Source organism: Pogonomyrmex barbatus, unplaced genomic scaffold (genome assembly GCF_055798465.1).
Source record: "Pogonomyrmex barbatus isolate J1 unplaced genomic scaffold, ASM5579846v1 scaffold3, whole genome shotgun sequence".
In the NCBI taxonomy this organism is placed as follows: domain Eukaryota; kingdom Metazoa; phylum Arthropoda; class Insecta; order Hymenoptera; family Formicidae; genus Pogonomyrmex; species Pogonomyrmex barbatus.
Genome location: NW_028297127.1, coordinates 8,129,002 through 8,151,936, shown reverse-complemented (window position 1 = coordinate 8,151,936; position 22,935 = coordinate 8,129,002). Strand labels below are relative to the sequence as shown.

Sequence of the window (22,935 nt, the reverse complement as noted above, 5' to 3'; positions counted from 1 at the left end):
AGACAAAAGATTGGGGTTGATCTTTATTGGTAAGAATCTATTAAAATTTATGAAATTCCAATGATATATCCCCATTTGGAAGCAATAATCGATAAAAGACGTCATTGTACTAAAAAATTACCTTGCTTTTTTTTTAAATAAAGATATTTTTTGTTATTAAGACGTTTGTTATATAGGACGTTTGAACATGATGATACTTTAAATATTTGTGATATTTTGATAATTATTTTGTTTGAGCAAAGAATAGACATTAAACATATAATATTTACGAGATTTTAAGAATGTAATAAATTCAAAAATAGAATTTTTGGATCGAATTTTTTGGATAGAATTTTTTTCCAACATCGCATAAAATTTTAATTCCAAGAAATATATGGATAACATAGTATCGAATGTTTATTCTAGTTTCGCATTTTATTTTTCTTATTAAGAATACATTTTTCTAAAGTACATTTTTCTAAAGTATTTTATTTATTTCTATAAAAAAAAGTATACTTTAGTATGTTGTTGAAGAGTATTCTATTTTTTAATTTATTATACTTCTATAAGCTTTTTTAATGCAAGTATTGTTAAAGGAAATTTTATTATCTATAAAAGGATCATTTACTTTGTAATAGATCACATTCTACAATTCTCAATTTTTTTAGCATGAAAAGAATGGCAAGTGAAATATTTAAAAATTTGATAAATCTGAAAATAATTTTGTCGGACCATCAAAATGTTTATGTGGGACGTTCAAATTAATTATCAAAATATCATAAATATTTAAAGTATCATCATGTTCAAGCATCCTACATATGTAATAATTTTTATGTCCCGACAAAATTATTTTCAGATCTATATCTGATCAAATTTTTAAATATTTCCATATTTATTAATTTTTAAATAAAACCATTCAAAACTATTCTTTCCATATAGCAACAAAATCAAATAAAACCGTTCTTTCCATGTAAATTATTAACTTTCCATGTAACTATTAAACTTTGTATATTCGTGAAAGCAAGCGCAAGTAATTTAATTAGCCTTCGTTTATTTGCATTTGCTGCAAGAATAGCCCGATGTAACTTTTAATATTACGATTCCGAAATATGAAAAGTTCCTGACATTTATATTTTAATTCCATTAAGCTACACATTAGAGTCTCTGGCAAACAAGTTTTTGCTATTTCGGATCATTTAATATGATCCAAATGTAACGTTTAATTTCCGATATCAATGACCATTTTTATTTTCCATTTTTTCCCTTCCCTAATATTATATATATATATATATACACGATCAAGATATCGAATAATTCTAAGGTGTACTCCATATGTCGCGAAGGGAAATCGCTAACTTAATGGAACGCTCATTCTTTCACGAGGAAGCGGATCGACCGATGCACGCGGCGTTCGCCAGGAAATAATGCACCCCCAAAGACATTAGCACGGCTCTTCATCTCCTGAACGGTCTCAACTCGCTCACGTCGCGTCGCTCGACTTTCCTCCCTCGAATTTCCGTTCATCCGTTCGCCGAAAGGGGTGAGAGAAGAGCGGAGCGGGGGGGAGGGTAAGCAGGGAAATGCGATCTCCGTCGTGACACGGTCGGGGGCGCAGACTCAACGGCGGCCAGCCAAAGCCGGTAGTCCACGCCCCCCGCTTCGCCCCCGGCGGGGGCGTTGGGTTCGTAGAGGAATGAGACGAGTGGGTGCGAAAGGGGTATGCGACGGCGAGGGGTACACGGCGTTGCGGGCGGCGCGCGTGGTGGGACGCGGGGTGCCTTTCGGGGGATGGTGGGGCGACCCGGAGCGCTGCACACCCCCGTGCGATGCCGTGCCGTGACGTCACAGGGATCGAATCAATATCACACCGAGTGCCCTCCCTCTGTCGTCGTCGTCGGTCCTCGCGCGACGGCAGACGGCCGATTGCCTCAGTACGAGGTGGTCCCTGCGACTGTACGGAACGACGACGGTACGTTCCGGTAGCGTCGTTCCGACGACGACGACAACGACGACGACGACGAGGACGACGACGGCGACGACGGCGACGACGACGGCAGCGGCGGCGATGGTGGTGACGATTACAACCATAATCACAAAAACGACACACGCCAACAACTTCGGTTCCCAGCTTTATCTCGCTCACCCCCACCGGTACCAGTAATTGCGCTCTCTGTCACGTGAAATCGACATTATACCCCGTTATCGTCGCCGGTTTCGCTCGGTTCAGCCACCCGATCGCCCACGCTAAACGCTGGTACCCCATGATGAGATAGTCGTTGTCGCTTTGGATTGTTCAGATTTGGGTGATCTATTTGGGAACGCGAGGAAAGTGCCTGTAAGTAGCTGTTTTCTCTAGTCATTTTATTTGATTAAGTGAAAATTAGCGATCTTTAAAAAAGAATCAAATTTTTATTTCGAGAAATAGAAATAGAAACGTTGACTGTAAAAATTCTTCCTTTTATATCAATAATTTCACATAGAAGTATTACACAATTTGTTATAATGATAGATATGTGAAACAACTTTGTTTCTCTCTACGCCAATATGAAATTCGTCATATTTGACGAATTGTCAGTTTAATATGATATATTTTAATATGATTATATTTTAAAACTGACGTTTTAAAATATAATCATATTAAAAGAATTTATAGAAATTTGTAATCAGTTAGAGTTTATATTTATGTGTGTATTTATGTGTGTCTATATATGCGTGCTTGAATAAGAAAGGGCGCGTAAATGGAGATATTCACATAATGTATTTATAACAGTTATTTGAAAAAGACATAGTTTTCTTTTTAAAGTTGCAAGTTGCAAAAGTTGATATAATAAGAAATTATATTTATATATTACAAAAACATCAATATTTTTTATAAAATGCGATGTGATGATTTCATTTATAAAAAATCTTTATTTTGTAAAAGAATTTTTTCATGTAATAAATTTTCCTAAATGTCAAAAATTATAGCTGAATTGAATAAATTAATATTTAAAAATTAATCAATGCTGGCTAATTAATCTGATCAATCTATTTCGTAAACTAGAAGATGAATTACAATTAACTTTTAAATGTATGTACGTATAAAACAATGTAAAATAACAACAAGGTTAGGAATAAATTAGGCGTAAATTAGGAGATGTTACATTAAAAGTTTTTTTGTAAATTGCATAAGAGAAAAATAAAATTGATCAAAAATGGTATGTCATAGAAAGTATATGTATTGCACAGTTCTGAAAATTCAGTTTATACATATTATAAGAACTGTTGATATTAATATCTCTCTGAAAGAGACCTAGCTTTCTATTTTAATTTGATTTCAAATCTCACAAGCAAGTCAATATTTATTTACAATTTATATGTTTATAAGAAATTTGTAAAAAATACAAATTTTAGTTGATGAAAAGGTACTTAATGATTAAGCATCGCTTCAATCGATTTAATGTTAATCAGTCGATTGATTACAAATTCGGACTTAAATGTAATTACAAATACTAAATGATACTTTTTCGCTTAAATTTTCTTTTATATGTCGTTCTCCCGCGTCAAGTATTCTTGGTGAAACGTAGTGAACTCATTCTTCCAGGTGAAGGACCGTGCTGATCCTTGCGATCGGTTTCGGTGCCGTGGGCGCAGCAGAAACGCGAGAGGGGAGGGTGGAAACGAAGAAACCAAGCAGGCAGGGAAGCAGCGGGCTCGGTGAGTTGGGTGAAAATCGATGGCCATCAGCGCCCATGGGCGGCCTCGCGTTTAGGACAAGGAATAGCCCCTCCCAGAAGACCTCGCTCCGGTGGGGCGACTGCTGTCCCCCAAACCTCAACCCAGCATCGTCGTCGGCCGTCTGGAAACACCGTCACCAGGAAATGCCGCCGGTGCCCGTGTGAGGCTGCCCCCCGCTGTTGCGTGATTGTACCTCGCGGGGATTTCAAAGGTACATCTCCGTCGCATTACTTAATCTTCACCTCTCTTTCGCGGGGCACACCGATCTCTCCATCTAGACTAGAAATTTTTTCGCGAAAACTTCTGCAAGTTTCGATGATGCTTTAATATTCTTTTCTCATTCTCGCTCTAGTAAAAAGAAATATGAAAAAATAATAGTAATAAGGAAAGGAAAAAAGCGTGCGTCTTGCAAGAGGAACTCTCAGCGATCATGCGTTTTACAATTTTTGTATAGATATATATATATATATATATATATATATATATATATATACATTGCATAGAAATGCTTATGTTATCTGGTATCTTTTCGTCAAAGTTTTCTTCTTTTTCTTTTGAAATTAATATACTTTCTTTGATACTACTCGCGATATGAATTTTTACTGCGATTTTTCAAAAACATGCCGTCATTTCTTTTGATTTCGCTTTGAGGAAAATTATCCGTTAAATCCGCTTTATTCCTTAGAACATACATTCTTATACTTTGCTTATGTACGTAAACAGAACGCGAGCTAATTTGACATTTTGCAAATTTTTTATCTTTTTCTCGTAAAGAAGAAATCGCAATTTATGTTTTCATACGCCGAGTAAAGTGCGTATTTGTATTTAATCGAAGCTACACTTTTTTTTTGAAGCCGGATCGAGCGGCGCCTTGGATAGACCGCGCCTAACAGGATTAGAGGGTGAACTCGGTTGAGCGATTTAAATACCCCTCGGGTAGAAACATAATATTTGCGCTTAGCTGCACTTGTTGGGCGCGAGCGTCACGGCCACGGTGTTAATCAAGCGGAAGACTTTAATACACTCTACGCGAAATTGATAAGTTCTTTGTAAAACCTACGCTGAAGTTTTTGCATCCGTTAACATCGTCGGTCGCAGCGAACAAAGGGAGAGAATCCATATGTCCATTTTTTTTTTCATTAATGGCTTTAACAGTTAAGAATCTATTGCGTTATAAGATAAAGAGCGTTACAACTTATAAGGTCACTTGTTATAAAATAAAACTGCACAGTTTAAAAAATTCAAAGAAATATGGAAAAGAGGTAATTAAAAGGTAACGTTATTAATAATGCGCATTATTAAGAAAGAAATTCTTCTTTGATGAACGAACATGTGAAGAATTGATACAAAGGTTTACCGTTGCGACCTACATGAGCTATCTTTAACAAACAAAAGCTATGAATCATAATAAAGAATGAAAAATTAAGTGTCACGTGTGTTAAATGTCATGTCATGTATCCTCCAGTGGAGTAATTCCGAGTATCTCAAGTTAAGTTATTCAACATAGTTGTACAGTTGGATGAAACCCAAGAGGATAGTATACACAATTTAATTCTGCAAAATAACGGTAAACAAATAATATTTATTTCTTTAATTAAAACAGTTTCTTAGAAAAAACGTTTGTTATTTATTCTTTCCGTTTTCTTTGATCCGTTGCAATATTTTCAATAATATATTTTTAAGTTTATAAACACAATCTTCTTTACAAGAATTCTTATTCGCATTCCAGAATATAAATAAGAGTTCCTGTAAATCAATATTATGTTTTTGCTATACATATATATATCGTGATCGCTGAGAGTCCTTCTTGCAAGATTTTCTCGCTTTAAAGACTTTTGAAAAGTAGGACATGTCCAAAAAAATTGAATCATTCAGATATCCGGACGATCCCAAAGCGGATCAACCGCCGAATTTCTTGGACCTACGTCTCCGTCAGCTCGAGCTCGCGCCGGTGGACTCCTATTCCCCGAAAATGATTAACATCGCCGGGGTGGTTTCGATCGTTCTCTTCTACCTGCTGATCCTGGGCGTGGGGATATGGGCGGCCAGGAAAAAGGAGTCGGGCAACGATTCCGAGGAGGAGGTGATGCTGGCTGGCCGCTCAATCGGGCTCTTCGTCGGAATATTCACGATGACGGCGACCTGGGTCGGCGGTGGTTACATCAACGGCACCGCTGAGGCGATTTACACCAAGGGTTTGATCTGGTGTCAAGCGCCCTTTGGATACGCCCTCAGCCTCGTTTTCGGTAAGTTCAATTGCGTTTCCGTTTCTCGTCTCTCGCACTTGGAACTCTTAGTTCTTTAGCAACACGAAATACGAAATTCGGTATTCCGACTACATTTGAACTATCTTTAACAAACAAAAGCTATGAATCATAATAAAGAGTGAAAAATTAAGTATCACGTGTATTAAATGTCATGTCATGTATCCTTTAGTGAAGTAATTCCGAGTATCTCAAGTAGAAAAGTAGAAAAAAATTTATTTATTTATTCTTTTTAGAAAATCCTACGTTATATTGTTTGCTCTCGTTCTATTTTTTGATAAATTTTGTATGACATAAACATTTTATAAAATATATTTCTCAGCGGCTTGACATGTAAATTTTGCATATAATAACTTACTCAAGTTGCTCGTCAAAGTTACCTGACAAGAAATAATGGTAATAATATTATTAGCTTAACATAGAAAGGACGATGAAGATGTCGAAAACTTTTTTTCATAACGTTGTGAGTTTGTTTTAATCGGTTGGGTAAAAGTTCATAATCATAAAGATCGATGATACAACAATCGAAAGATTGTCGATCGATAGCGTGGCTTTCTTTGACGTTGGATGAGAATGCTTATGTCCAACCGAAGAAGTTACAAGGGCCGACAATAGAATTTCTGTAATATAAGCCGACGGAGTGTTCGCTATCGGCACTTTTACATATAAAGGCGACAACTTTTCCACCAATGTCTCGTGTGCTGTCAAATGACCTCGACAAAGAATAAAAGTGACTATAAGTCCATTGAAAGCCTAGCTTTGCTATGGCTATAAATAATCATCTAGTAGCATTAAGAAAAAATTGATGGAGATGTATTTTTTCAAATTACTAATCTTTGAAATTAAATCTTCGAAGCACAGATTTATTGAATTATTTTCTGTTATCTTCCATTCTCGTGTGGAACGATTTAATGGATTAAAAGATGAGTCTCGAAATTATACTATATTTAATTTCTTTATTCTAAATGTTTCCTTTGAAATGTTGACCAAAGAAAGTTGAAACAGTTGCTAGAAAATTATTTTATGTAAAATTTTAATCGATAATATTATCGCAATTTCGTGACACTCAAATTACGCGATGATCAGAGAAAATCGCCATTAGGATCAATCGAGTGTTAAACTTTCGCAATACAATCGTGCAAACTCTCATTTATCATTTAGAAAATTAAATAGCTTGTCGATACGATTGCGTAAATTGTTGCTAGATAGGGGATTGAAAGTTACAGTTTTTGCGTCAAAATAATTTTCTTTTCTCATGCTTATTTTACGGTAAAGACCTCAATAAAACTCAATCACTTTTCTTCGAATGTCAATCGTGAATTACAAAGTGTAATTATAATAGCTTATTTTTCGCTTATATTTTTACTACTAAACTTTGAGCTGTATAAATAATAATATATTGGAAAAAATTCCCAGCGGAGAAAAGGATTGGCATACTAAAGTTAAAATCTTTATCTCTTTTCTACAGTGTACTACCTTCTAAATAACCAATCAGGGAATCTCTTGACAAAGAGAGCGATTCCAACTCGCACGTTGTCTTTTTTTTAGTAAGTGAGATACTCCCCACTCCTTGAAGGCTCACTCCAGTATAAAGATAATAAATTGGAGGCTTTACTATACGCTATCGCAAATCTAGTGCCTGTTGAAGGAGTTAGGTGTCCTACTGCTCGTACTGGATTCCGAGCTTAGTTTTATAAAATCTGAGACATCTCTGCGAGATAGTTTATTATCCGGATGTAATTGTCCTCTCGAGCTTTTTAAGCTTGAAATAAAGACGTTTCTCAGGGATGAGAGTGGTGTTGGAGAGTGTTGCCGCGATCCGACCTGCATCCATTGATAGAATAGAACCATCTCTCTGGAGTATCGGTCGTGAGGATTCGAGAGTATACATGTATATATGTATATTGTAGTGTATGTATATATGTGTATCATTGAATTGTTGACGTGTTATTCTAAACACGTTATTTGCGATAAATATCATCATATGTCTCTGTATATGTCGAAAGAATAAGATATCTGCCCGGTAAGCAGAGAGATCCAGATTCGATTCCTGGTTGAGGTGATATTTTTCGCAAAATAATTTCGGATTTTTACGACTGGTTCGTAGTCGGGCCCCGTCGTGGCACACGCCCTCCCTTCTTATCCTCTTTTTATGAAACTAAGATCACCAAGTATAATTATAAAGATAATAAATTGGATATATATACTATATAGCTCAATGCTACTAAATTATTCTATTGCATAACGAAGCTATTTTCCGCGACGAAGATGTAAGATACATGAGCGAAGATACATACAAGTGGACGATCGATCCTGGACGATCTTTTGGTGTTTCCGTCGCAGGTGGTATTTTCTTCGCGAACAAGATGCGACAGCAGGGGTACGTCACGATGTTGGATCCGCTTCAAGATGCATTTGGGGAGCGTATGGGCGGCCTCCTCTTTCTGCCTGCCCTGTGCGGTGAGGTTTTCTGGGCGGCGGGTATCCTCGCGGCCCTCGGCGCCACGCTGGCGGTCATCATCGACATGGAGCAGAGCACCTCCGTCATCCTGAGTGCCTGCATCGCGGTTTTCTACACTCTCTTCGGCGGTCTTTACTCCGTCGCTTACACCGACGTCATTCAGCTCTTCTGCATATTCATCGGTTTGGTAAGCGATCGATCGCAATTGCATTCGTACTCTGGAAACGATAATCTCACATCGTTATTTATTTAATACGAGCAAATAACGTGATACGATTAGATACACGAACAGTCAAACTTGATATAAACGTATGTGTACTTGGATAAATTGTAATCAATAATTTATAATTAAAGTTTTGTTGAAGCAAAGGCCATTTGAAATAAAAAAAAAAAAAAAAAAAAGAGAGAAAAGAATAACATGAAATAAAAATAAAATGAAAGAAGTCGTTACGATGTGCACTGTTAAAATTTAATTGTGTTTTTTTTTTATATCTCGAGTGAAGCAAAATTTCGATAGATATGACAGTCTACTTGATCCGTGCAACGCTCGATCGGACGAGTCTCTGGTACAATATAAACTCCGGAGCTAATCGATATCGTGACCCCGCTACTGCGAGCGTTTGTATTACCAAATTTATACTCGGTGACGTATAGGTGATGACCCACTTCCCGAAAGAACGTTATCGAGCTATTATTTCTGTGATACTCTGTTACCAACGGGGAGGCCCTCCGTTACGATGATGAACTTTAAAACTCCACATTGCAAAGATCTTATCTTTTCAGATATTCCTTTTAGTAGATTAATTTCTTTGATCAGAATTAAAAATCTTTTAAATTAAAGGAAGAAATGTGTATTATGTTTTGTTAAATTTTTATGTTTTTAAGCTCAAAAACGTTTAATATTACAAATACATAATTTTGATATTGAATTTCCAATTGTTTAATTACTTTAGTATTATTGATTGGTAAAAATTATTGATATAAATGTATGAGTATATCCATAATGTCCCGGAACAACTGGATATTTTGGAAAAAATATGCATTTTTAAGAAAAATGTTTTAAATAAAAATTGTAATGTTTCGAAGAAGCTACATGTCTATGATATTGATCCAGTTGCAGATGACGCCACTGTGATATTTTTTTATTAAATGAACTTTATTAAATGAATTTATGTTTTAACATAATAAGTTCTCTAATTATCCTGAATATTAAGGCAAATTTATGAATAAAATAATAATAGTTTATGAAATATTTTATGCTTTATTCTGATATATTTTGTTATGAAATATAAAATAAATGGATTTTATATATATATATATATATATATATATATATATATATTGCGCATATTAATATAAAATTAATATAAAAAATATAAAATATTTAAGTTAATTACGTTGTAATTACTCTTTATTAATTAACTGGAAACTATAGTGAACATTAGCGATATTTTCTTTTTAGAGCTTTACGCAGAACTTCCCTTTCAAACATTCTGAATGCAAACTCTTTTAATGATGAGATCACTCTCCATTAACTGTAATTAATCGCGATAAAATCAAGCCTTTTATACCTAATCAGTAACAATCAATCCTTCATTTAGAAAAGATGTTTAAATAGCTTGTATTAATCAATTATAGAAAAAAATCACCTTTTTACTCTCTTATATAAAATCTATAAAAAAATCTATGAACAAAATTTTTCAGACAAATGCGATATTTATTAAAACAATGATTTTCTAACTTTATTAATACAGAAATTTCTTTCATAAAATAGTCATTATTTTTATATAACATTTTAGGAATATATATGGTCGTATATTAGACGATGTCGGAAAGAACAAAGTTCGATTTTTATAATGTCTTTTATTCTTTCTCTTAAATATACGTCGGTCCGCGTCGGTATCCGTCGGTTGAATCTCTTGTCCGTTCATTATTTATTCCAAAATCAGCTCGTTATGATTTTCTCCTTCGAGATTTCTTTCTTTCCCAATAAACAAATGTCTAAATTCTTAATAATAAGTTTTTAATAATAAGAAGAAAAAACCTATTTATTGTTACTGTTTTTAGTCATTATTGTCTCTAGTCGTTAAGTGTTCAAATTATATTACAAAGAAAATAGCGTTATAATGTTACGAAGAGAATACAATGATGAAATATATGATTAAAACGAAAAGAAATTAATACAAGAGAATATCGCAAATATCTAATTGTAAGTTCTGTTGAGCTGATTCGGATGACAGTGCAACAATGTAATCGCCACAACATTAACAGCGTTTAACAAAAATACCTGATGTATGTATTTTTGTTTTAAAATATTTAAAAGATCGACAAGTACATAGATTTTATATTTTTCGGAAATTACTTTACTAGGAGATAATTTTTGCATATAATTATATAAATATTTGTATTAAAGTCAATCTTTTATTAACAAATATTTTTCATTTGTTATTGAAATCTAACGCAACTAACAATTCTTTATTTATATTTATTATTTTTTTATTTATATATCAAAATAACGAAAACTATTTTCTGTCAATAGTGGATGTGTATCCCGTTCGCTTGGACCAATCCGAACGTAGAATCCCTTGGTTCTATGAACGTTGATTGGATCGGCAAAGTGAAACCCGAAGAGTACTGGTATTATTTGGATTATGGTTTACTTTTGGTGTTCGGCGGTATACCTTGGCAAGTGTACTTCCAACGTGTCCTCTCCTCGAAAACCGCGGGGAGAGCTCAAGTATTGAGTTACGTTGCCGCCATAGGTTGTATTCTCATGGCCATTCCTCCCGTCTTGATTGGAGCAATCGCCAAAGCAACTAGTGAGTATCACGCCTTTAATTATTAATCAATTAATTGAAGTGGCGAACCAATTTGTTGATTCGTTATGCTATAAAATTTTGAGAAAGAAATATTTTCATCCCCATACACTTCTAACTTCTTTTTTGAAATTACTTAAGTTTCACCTTAAATATTTTTTTTTTATGTTTCCACAATTTTAAAAGCGACATCTGAGAGTCTTATCTTTGTTATTAAAGTCAAAGAAATTTAAATAAGACATTTAAATAGGACATCCAAATAAGATGCGCGAATGTTAATTGGTCAAACGTTGTTTGTTCTCTCATTTTCTCGAACAAAAATGTCTTAAGGATCTTTCCGGCGACGGGAAAGAGCCCAATTTGGGTGTATTAATAATAAAACGAGGCGTTTCTCATTCTTCGTTCTCTCCACCTCCGAGATCCGTCGCCGTCTCGCTCGAGGGTATAGTAACGGGATCTCCCTTCGCGAGTCTTCCACCCCCTGTTCGAGAGGATCGAATTAGAACCCCGGGTTGCCCGTCGTCCCACGCTCCTCCCGGCATTCGGAGGCTACTTGACATTTGGTGGCGCGACAAAGAGAGAAACTGCTGGTATTTACAAGCGGTGTGGTGATAGTCGCGAAGGGCGCGGATGGCCGAGGGGGATGTCTTGGATGTACTCGCGTGTGTGCACAATAGCGTGGGACCCCCGCCATGTGGCGTTGCCTTTGCGAGGGCGAGGGTCGTAAATGCGACGACTCGCCCGCTATAACGCGAACGCGCGGCCACGTCCCCGGAACTAATTCGGTATCCCGCACCAGCGGTACGTGTTGCGGAAGGATCCCGAACACACGGACGGCTCGCGAGGGGAAAGAGAGGGAGAGGAAGAAACGGAGAAATGAATTACACGATCGTGAATTACGCATGACGCATGAACGAGGAAAGTAGAAACAAATACAGTGAAACAAATAGTGATACAAATAATTGAAGCGATGAATAGAGACGGGAGTAAACCGTTTCTCCTTTGCCCTTTAGAGTTAGCTTTATATATTATTCTGACAATGAGTCTATTAACCATATATAGAGCTGCACGATACAGCATTTCGCATTGATATATAGAAACATTCCAGACACGCGAGTTGATGATAGCGAGAAACAGAGAAACGAGAGGAATTAAATTCTGATTATGCGATGGGTGTGATACTGAAAAATAAATGACAGGAACAGTTTAGGAAATTTTTCCATCAACCGATAGAAATGAATCTGTTACCTGAAGAACGATCTGTATTAATTGTATAATAATTACATTACAGCTTGGAACAATACGGGATACGATGGTCCTATACCTTTCACGGAAACGGAGAACAGCATGGTTCTACCGTTGGTCCTTCAACATTTGACACCGGACTTCGTTTCCTTTTTCGGGTTGGGGGCAGTATCGGCGGCGGTGATGTCTTCTGCGGACAGCAGCATTCTCTCTGCTAGTTCGATGTTTGCTAGAAACATTTACAAATTGATCTTCCGCCAGCGGGTAAGTGTTTGCGCCTCTCTTACGAATCCTACTAAATCTTCCGTTTCATCGACCCTGCATTTATGCATGCAGCAAAGCCACTTGACATACTTGACGCACTTGGCACTTCGCACGTGACGATGCATACTTTTATGACGTATAATACAGAACACTTTTTAACAAGCTTCTTGTAAAGTTTCCCCACATCGTCTTGATTAGCTGAATAGAATTTAATTCTCGATGATAAGGCTGCTTTCATTTCTCTCGCGTTTGTTAATTTCTTCTAAAAAACTGTAATCTTTACGTAAACATCAGTTTTCGTTTGTTTAATTCTTTTTTTTCATTAATATAAGCTTCTTATAACAATTATAATTACAATAATTTTTATACGAGATCTTAATGTATAAATGGGAGCTCCCAATAAATGAGAGCTTTGAAATAGATTTTAATCTCAATACCATTTATTACAAATATTTACATATACAATTACAAATTCACGGTATTGCTATACATTATCTTAATTACACTACGAGTGAGTCTTTTAACCGCATACTGACATATTGATTTTTCGTGACTGCATCGTTGTAATTGTCATTCGCGAGTTTAATCCAACATTTTCCGAAGAATTCGCGCAACGTTCTTTCCATCCTCTTATATCAATACTGATACACACACGTGGGTGCACGATCTCCACATCCTCTGTGCAGGCGTCGGAAATGGAGATCATCTGGGTAATGCGAGCGGGGATCGGCGTGGTCGGCGTGCTGAGCACCGTGATGGCCCTCACAATACCATCGATCTATGGCCTCTGGTCGATGTGCTCGGACTTGGTCTACGTGATCCTGTTCCCGCAGCTGTTGATGGTGGTGCACTTCAAGGACTATTGCAACACCTATGGCAGTCTGTCAGCGTACATAATCGCCTTTCTGGTGCGCATCAGCGGCGGCGAACCGATGATGGGACTGCCCGCGCTAATACACTACCCGGGCTACGACGAGGAGACCTCGACGCAAATGTTCCCCTTCAGGACGATGGCGATGCTGATGTCGCTGGTGACTCTCGTGGGCGTATCGTACGGCACGCAGTTCGTCTTCCTGACCGGGCGGCTCGCGCCTGGCTACGACGTCTTCAGATGCGTGGTGAACATTCCGGAGGACGTCGAGCGGGTGGGCCCGGACCCGGCCGAGGGCGAACAGATGGCGGTCCTAGCTGCGGGCGTCGGCAGGCTCTACGGCAGCAAGGACGAATCGAACGGCCGAGTGAATCCTGCGCTCGAGCCGGACTACGACATGGAGCCGGGATGTACGATGGTCGGAGGTACGGCGGACGGCGTCGTCGGCGGCGGTGGCGGCGGGGTCGGCGGCCCCGGGGGACACCTGGTGCCACACGTGCCCGGAGGCGCGTCCCGACAGCCGCAATCCAGCACCGCGTTCTAATTCCTGGTTCCGTGATCGGATGCTGTGACCAACAATAAGTGCGGCGGTGCGGGTCTCTGTCTTTCGTTCCCCTTCCCCCTCGCTCCTCTCTCGCGCGAATCACCTCTTCTGCCACCCTTTGCCCGCTACATTCCCGTTACGTTCCGCGGATGGCAATAGGCTTTCTTTCAAACCTTGTTGCCGGTCATTATTGCTTCTTTCAGCGATTAAATCTGACTGATCAAGTGTTCCTCTTAACTCATCATACCGTATAAATTTTTCGATAAACGCAATGGATCATTTGTTTCAAACGTCAAGTCTCGAGGGGCCTTATTTCAATCAGTTACACATTAATATCGCTACACTTGATGACGTGTGTTAAAATATTTTATTTGCCAAATAATTGCTAAAGAAATTCCGAAACTAAAGGAAATCTCGGACAAGAACGTTAATGCTAGAACGTCCGATTTGCCTCCACGTTATTTTACATCTTGTACTTAGTCTCGATCTAATCGGCACAAGGCGCTTAATCATATATATTTAGCTAGCGTTGCTTCTTTTAATCATGTGTCTCCGAGAGAAATGTGAAAGTAATTACGATTATTGTAGATCGAAAATCGTCAATGGCACAAATTGTCCCTCTCGGAGGGTCGTTCTAGTGTTAATCGGCTTTCCGGTTTTTCCAGCTGGTAAATCCACAGTGTCCCCTGTTTTCCAGTTCGCTTTTCCTTTCTCTACCCGCCCTACGACCATCGGAGCTCCGAGACGAGCCAACAATGCGGTGGCCTGCGGTAAGTCCGACACGAAGTTTCTTTCGTATCCGCGTACCTAAGTGTGCACATGTGTGTGCGTATGTGCGCGCGCGCGCGCGTGTGTGTGTGTGTGTCTTTGCGTGTGTATGTGGATGCACGTCTGTACATTTGCACGCTGCTGGTGCCCGTGTAACGATCTGTACCTGCCCGCGTCCGCTCGCGTTCGTATTTTTGTCGCTGTTCAGAAAAAGCAATAAACGAGAAAATGAGGAAAATGAGGGGAATAGAAGGAGAAAGAATAAAGAGCGACTGGAAAATACGCGCGAACATACGGCAAGGGGATAAGCATAGCGTTTCCAAACCGGAAGTCGGAGCTCTGAGCGTATTCGGGCCGGGCGTCCCTACCCCGCACCGCCAATTAGGCCTAGTGATTTCCTTGTTTTCTTTTTGGAGAGGTATATATATATATATATATATATATATATATATAAATATATATATGAAGATAATATATACAAAAAAAAGATATATATATATATTTAGAGTTTAATAAAGAACTGCTTGAGGACATTTTCAAAATACGAACGATCTGCCTGACTCGACAAAATCGTGAGGATTGCGAAGGTTCCCGTCGGAGCTCGATCGATCGGCGCGCGTGGTTTCTCTTCGTTAGAAATTAATTAGATCAGGCGGTCAACGTGTTTACATAGGTTTATACGCGAGGGTCATAAGCGTATCGCGTACTTTTTCTCGATTTTGTATTTGCATGTACGACATCACATAAAAGAATCTTCAAAATCGAGATTAAGAGAGATTTCTTTGCGAATTTAATCTTTATCACTTAATATAAAAAAAAAAATTTTCCAAGTTTATAGCTTAATAATTGATATATCTCGAGGTTACAAGGGATAACGAGAAAAAGTGTGCGATGTAGTTTTACTTTCCGTATTTTTACTCCGTGTTTCATGCTAAATGTGATTATTCGAATCTCTAATCTAATTTTCATTTAATTAATAAATCATTTAATTAATAAAAATAAATATGAAATGCGTGAAATATTCTCAGAAAATGTTAAATATAACTAAATGTTTATCTGTTTAATACCAAAGCCTTTCAACTGCAAGGTTTTATAAAAAATTTGCTTAATATACTATATCTATGTTATAATTATAATTACATAAGTTTGACATATAAATATATTAATAAATATATAAATATATCAATTGCAAAATTTATGCAGTTTACATATAAGTGCTTTCCATTATATGTAAACTGCATAAATTTTATATTATATTTCTAATCTATATTATATTTTATCTAATTTATATTATATTCTATGTTAATATTATAATTATTTCTTTACTGTTACATTCTATTTACAAAGTTTAGTCTCTCATCCCTATTCTAATAATTCTTTAATTTTTTTTATTCACTATATATTTACATATATTTCACTTTCCTTATTCTTTAACTTATTTTTTTCTCTTTTGTAAATTAAGTAATCATATTTAGCATAAAAGCGTAATGAAAATACGATTGAATGAAGCTCATGATTAATATTTATCGTCAACCTGGATATCGGAATTGTCAATTCAATAATGGAATATCGACAATATTCTCCAATATTATCAAAAGTAGATAAAATGTTTTTTCAAATGATACGTCATTTTGAAAGAGCTCGAATATTGTGAGATATATTTCTCTAATAATAAAATATTTTATTATTAAATATTTTAATAAAAATATTTTAATATCTTTGACAGTAATAGCTTTTACATTGACAATTTCTTAATGTTTCTCTTCATGCATTCTAATGTTAAGAATTCTTTGCTTTTAAATTGTGTCGGTGATAAATATCGATCGATCGAGCGCATCTTCAAAGCATGTTTGAAGAAAAACCCCGTCCATCCAGTATGCCATCTTCCTCTCGCCTTTCTCACTGCAATTAGTTCGCTCTATAATTAGTTAACGTGCGTCGTAATGTCGCGTGTCCATGTCGGTGTTAGGAGAAGAGGTAAAACGAAGCTTTTGTACTTGCGATCGATCGTTCTTCCCTCGCTTCGCTCAGTCATATAAGAACACACGAGACACGAACAGATAACGTACACACAGACATATTCATTTATATGTGCTAGCGCAAAAGAAACATATGTATAGATGTGTCGTTAGAACGGGGTGGCATCGGAGGATGATTTAGCATGGCCGCTCGTCGTAAAATTTTAAGTTTCCTCGCGGCTCATGTGCGACCAATCTCGTTATATCAACCATTAAAAGTAAGTGGTTGCATACCTGATTGAAAATATATATTCCGTTTTCAAGGAAGATGTTGTAGACCTTCTCATATTTGATATAAAATACAATGTTGAAATAAATAAAATAAACGACCTGTCAATTAGTATATTAGAAAATTAACTCTACGATACTACGTTGAAGTTTAATGAATTCTTTCGTTATCATTCATTAGTTTGTATAATATATTGTCAAATTTTAATTGTATATTTAAAAAACATTTTTACTAATAATTATTTTAATATTATTTGATAAGAATTAGTTATTAATTATTATTTTATATTTTTGTATAACCATTTAATATTTAAAAAGACAGCAACAAATCCTGGATAATAAAAATTAAAGATAAATGACATAAAATGGAAATTTATGATTTTTGTTCGGGATTAGCATATTATTTGATCATTTGAAACAGATATATTAATTTGTTCGTCAGAATTATATTTTATCCTATTGAATCTATCTATTTTATTTGAAAAGAATTTCTTAAATTTTTTAATATGTCAGTAGATTGTGTTAAATAATATCATTATTTTTAATTTCATCGATTATCTTTGATTATGATGTACATGCATTCACCTTACAAGCGCAGCTTTCTCGTTGCGTATGGCTCGTAAATAACAGCATTGTCATTGCATTCATATGTCAAACATGAGCCGCGGAGCTTCGTCAGGCAAACCGTTCGTAGCGTAGATTCGTTGTGTTTATCATATAGTATATAATAACATAAATGTATAATATAAAATCATGAGCAGTGAATGCAGTAAAGCGAGAGAGATGGGTGATTTAGTAATGAGAAAAAAGTGTAGACCGCTCTGTCTCTCTCTCTCTCTATATATATATATATATATAAAATATATATATATATATATATTATATATATTATATATATATTATATATATATAATATATATTATATATATATATATATATATATATATATATATATATATTCACACATACGTACATGTTATACATACATGAGAAGACTAAATCCATAGGTGTTAATATCGCAGGTACGAGTTATCGCCGTCATTGTTAATTTTGAAGATCCGTTTGTTACGCGTGATTCACATATAATATATATATATATATATATATATATAAATATATATATATATATATATATATATATATAAATATATTATTATTACAGCGCCGATTTCGAAAGGCCCGCTATACGCAATATGCATAAAAACGCCTAGGAGAATATGTAATATATTTACGCTCGTTATACCTGATTGCTCATATATTGTATCATTATTTGTCGATAAAGGATGAGAGCGCCGTGTTCGAGATTGACGTCAACATCAAGGGACGGACAGTGAGATTTAAAAGTGACAATTTTCAAGAGATTAAATAAATAGGAAAAAATAAATAAACGTAAGTATTAAAAGAAGATATAATGTGTAATTTAAAAGAAATGTTTTTAAAATAAATATTTCTTATTATTTGAGATTCTTCAATCTAGAATTCAAGTTACGTTGCTTTTTCGTCTCTAATCGACGTCCCAAATATTTTTTGGATCTTATGACATTTCAAACGCATGTACAAAAACTCGGCTCTTGCGGATCTCGAAACGCGACGTTACGTGTGTAACGACGGGGTGAGATACTTTAGATAATTTCATAGATAGTAGAGTGATTTTGTACTTAGTTCCTACTCGTCCGATGAATTGTGATAAGCGTTTGGTGCGCAAATCGAACGTGATTAAGTTCTGAAGTCTCATCGCCCGTAATTCGTTTCCGTTTATATCGTTGTATGAATTATCAGTCAATTCAATCTCATTCATTATGCTTGCAAATAGTTACCTATCATCCTTCTCCAGATAAAGTGCGTATCGTTTATTCCTAGAGTAATGGGCGAGTATATTTTTCTAGTTTCACGGAGACGCGTTTTTATTCCCGTTTGATCAGGATTTTCTGCTCGCATTAAAACCTGCCTCCGTGTTCTAAAATTTCTAAATGTGGCAAGATTTTTCATTCGTCTACACGTAGACAGATGGCTGAGACATGAAAGTTTCAAGTGCTCTGTGTTTGACATATCAGAATTTTAATATTGATACTGTCAAATAATATTGAAGACAGAGATGTTTTTCGTCATATTGAAGAAATGAAGGAACTGACATTTATATTTAGATCAAACGTCAAGAATTTTTAAAGGACTTCTTATATGTCAATGATGCTGCAATTACGGCCACGCAATAGAAGTCCCTGATATAATATTCTAAAGCATTAAATCATTTAAAATATTATCTCTTTGTGCGCGAGTGTACGTATCGGTGTGTGAGTGTGTACGTGCGGGTGCGTGCGCGTATTACTTTTAAATTATTTACTTCATTTTCAATATTAAGTTGGAAACATATTAATGTGTGTCTATTTGTATTTTCTTTTCCCTGCCCGGACACTGGTTTACGATTAGATTTTCCTTTCTTAAATCCGTTTGAAGTTTCACTTCGCACTTCATTCTCCATTTAAGATCGCGCGCATCGTTCGTTTACGAGCTTCTCTTCCGCGGAGTTCTCCAACAGAAATCGAAAATACCCTCGACCGAGGGGGGGTTTCACGGATCCCTGGCGTTTTGCCGGAATTGGCCTAGCCGTTTCTCGCTGCGTGCCGTCGTATTATCCGCTCGTTAAGCCGGAGAATACCGTTCGGAAGTGAAATTACGAGCGCGACGAGCGCGATTCGCGACGAGAGGAATGGAGAACACGCTCGGTACGCGATATGGGACTGGAACTGGCAAAGAAGAGGAGGGATATGCAATACGCTCTCGTGCAAGTCGAGAATCTCGCTGTGGCGTGCATCTCTCGTGCATTTCCGTTCGTCCATCCGTCATTAAGCTTCGTGGACTTTCACTCGGGTATTAGAGACAATGACGAGCGCGCCGGCTGGCTAATCCAAGACGTTCGCGGACAACGTGTCTGTGGAGATGCGCACGCGCGTGGTAGAATTATTTTCTTTGTTATATTCCTGCCGAAGCACGAAAGTGTCGCGGTACAATGAACAGCGTGCGAAGATCGGCATCTAGGTATTTCTCGCTTCTCAGGAATATGAAAGTATAACGAATGAAAGTAACGCGGCGTTCCCTTTCGGACCGTTCGTGGATTTTCCGACGAGTTCGGAGTTGACAAAGTGACCCGTTGAAACTATCGCGAATGTTTCAAGATCCAACATTTCAGAATATCTGTGTATTCTCATTACTCAATTTTTAACTGAACGAAAAAGATCTTAATGTGTTTGTGGAATTTTATCATTGTTGTAAATTTAAATTTTTGAGTCTACAGAGAAAATCTTGAAAGTTTTGAAATATTTAGATTGAGATACTTAATTATAAATCTGTAACGTTTTTAATTTTTATTTTCTTGGTTTCCTGACCTTGGTTTTACATTTTCCTATTTGCATTTTTGGAACTTTACAGTCAGGAAACTGGGATAAAAAAAAAATCGTCCATTTCGGCAATTATTAGATAATTTATCTACGTTAATTTTGTTCGACATTTTATTCGATCAATGTCAAGATGAATTTATGTATCTTCATATGTAAATATTTTTACTTTAAAATTGATCTCATCGTTACTTTTGTACGAATTTAAGGGAGTTGGAGGTGCCGCGTGTCGAGAACGCGCGGGAAAAAACTAGTAGACATTATAGCTTATGAGAATGCTCTCATAAGACGGCCACGTATCATTTACATATCAGTTAACGTACGTTGTAATCGGCGACGCAACGAGAAACTTATACATATCATAAAGTGTGCTCTATTGTATATTAGATAATTAGTTGCGGAGAGATGGAAGCGCTTAATAAGATAAGATTATACAAGATATGTATATATAATATATATTCTTTGGGGCGAACAAGGCTTGTCGCTCTCGGGGTGAAAAAAGGTATTTGTGTCCTTTTTCAACCGCGAATACTTTTTTTTTTATTTTTATGCGCGCAACTTTGCGCCGTTTACATGAGAGAATCGGATTTTGGAAACCTCGTTAATACGCGTTGTATCGATCTTTATTTGTAGATAATTTAAATGTAGCACTTTCAGAATTTCGAATCGTGATATAAATCGAAGTTAGACGAAGCTTTTTTGGATGACTATATACATATTTCTTCTTCCTCATGTAAAGAATTTATATAATTAAAAATACAAATTATAATTTTATCAAATATTTTCTTTATACGTTTTAACTGTTTAAAAAAAAATCATATTTCGATTTAAGTAGACTCGATTTAATCCAAAGAAGCTTGCGTATTCGAGGGTTCATTTCTCTCCACAGAGAACGACGTCGTTCCGCCGCAAAGTGAAATCGCGAGTCGACAGCCAATACTTTTGTGTCATGTGAAAACGAGAAGAAATGACGAAAACGCAGAACCTTAAGCAAAACTTAAATAAGAATTAGCGATCCTCCAAACAAACCGAGATCGTTCACTTTCCCGCTTGGAGACCAAAATACGGCGTAATTAATGTTACGCGTCCCAAACGCACGGGGTGACTTACCTAATTATGTAGAGTAACTTATTAATCATGTAAAAAGCAAAGCGTCCCCTGACCCACCCTCTTCCCTTCCTGTCCATCCCGCCCGGAGGAGTATTTCCATGTATATGTATTGCAGAAACGTTACTGTATTATATGACATTATACGTGTATAATTGACAAACGAAAGAAATGTTGATTGTAAATGTTAAAAATAAACGGTGTACAAAAATGTCGGAAACGATTCATATTTGGCGTCGTCGATGATGTGTAGTTCTGTAGTCCCAGAAGATTGTGGCTGGCGACGTAAACATGAACTTTCAAGGTACTGTCGGAACGTCTCCTTCTCCGAGCACTGACTCAAAGCGGAGCTGATTTATTTACCTCGAAGACTGGAAAGCGACGTTTCACAATGGCGTTCTAAGAGGATAACGTAATGGCAGGTAAGATAAGCTCGAGCGTCGAATATTTGAGGAAACGAGAACTTTTTCAGGATCGCAAGCTCGAGAGAGATAGCAACTTATAAATATAATAAGATCGTCGTATGAATAATGTTCTTCAAAAAACACGTTCCTAATTCCCTTTTAAATTTCCTATGAATACCACCCTAACGTTAACCTTTGCAATCTTTAAAAGAGCACGAACCTTGATATTTGAAGGGTTGAGAAGTGCATAGATCTAAGCTCCTCGGTGAAGAATTACATTTTTAAGAGGAATGAAAGACAAATTTGAAGGTGTCTACGGAGTTATAATTAACTAGTACTAGTTTGTCGATCGTGGCATAAGTTCGCGTAACCATATATATTTGTTTAAATGACTGTTACGAAGCTAGTTATAAATTACTCTCACTGATAATAGTATTACGTTGACTTACTATTGCTACATGTGCGTTTCAGGTTTCAGGCGTTCTTATCATTTTATTTATCTATGTCCTACCCCTATGTCCTACCCATCGCTAAAGGTAACATTAGTAATATGAAAACGAGCGAGGTCGGTGAGCTTTAATATTTATGGATTATCCAATCTCTCGAGCTTTCTGTATTAATCTTTCAACATCTTTGGGAGCTTTGCTTTGGTGATCATGCATGTATGTTGGTTTCGCGGGTCGACAAGATGGTCAGAGGGCATGGTTCGCCCTCGCCCCGAGACGCCTACGGAGCTCCCGATATCGATATGCGCTTTTAGATGTCCGACGGCAGGAATAGAAAGAGAGCTCTTAGTTATTCATGCCCTCCCGGTATCCGAGCCGTGAGAATCAATAAATCGACCGTCCGTCCATGTC

General features: G+C 36.6%; 1 protein-coding gene across 1 annotated transcript; it reads left to right on the top strand.

Annotated features, from left to right (window-relative positions):
* Nucleotides 1-1,879: 1,879 nt before the first annotated feature.
* ChT (choline transporter) lies at nt 1,880-21,894 on the top strand. The gene is made up of 7 exons (XM_011638659.3): nt 1,880-2,314; nt 3,563-3,907; nt 5,572-5,942; nt 8,304-8,608; nt 10,961-11,240; nt 12,529-12,746; nt 13,433-21,894. Exons 3-7 carry the CDS (start codon nt 5,669-5,671, stop codon nt 14,159-14,161), a joined length of 1,806 nt encoding a protein of 601 aa, XP_011636961.1. The 5' UTR covers nt 1,880-2,314; nt 3,563-3,907; nt 5,572-5,668; the 3' UTR covers nt 14,162-21,894.
* Nucleotides 21,895-22,935: the final 1,041 nt, after the last annotated feature.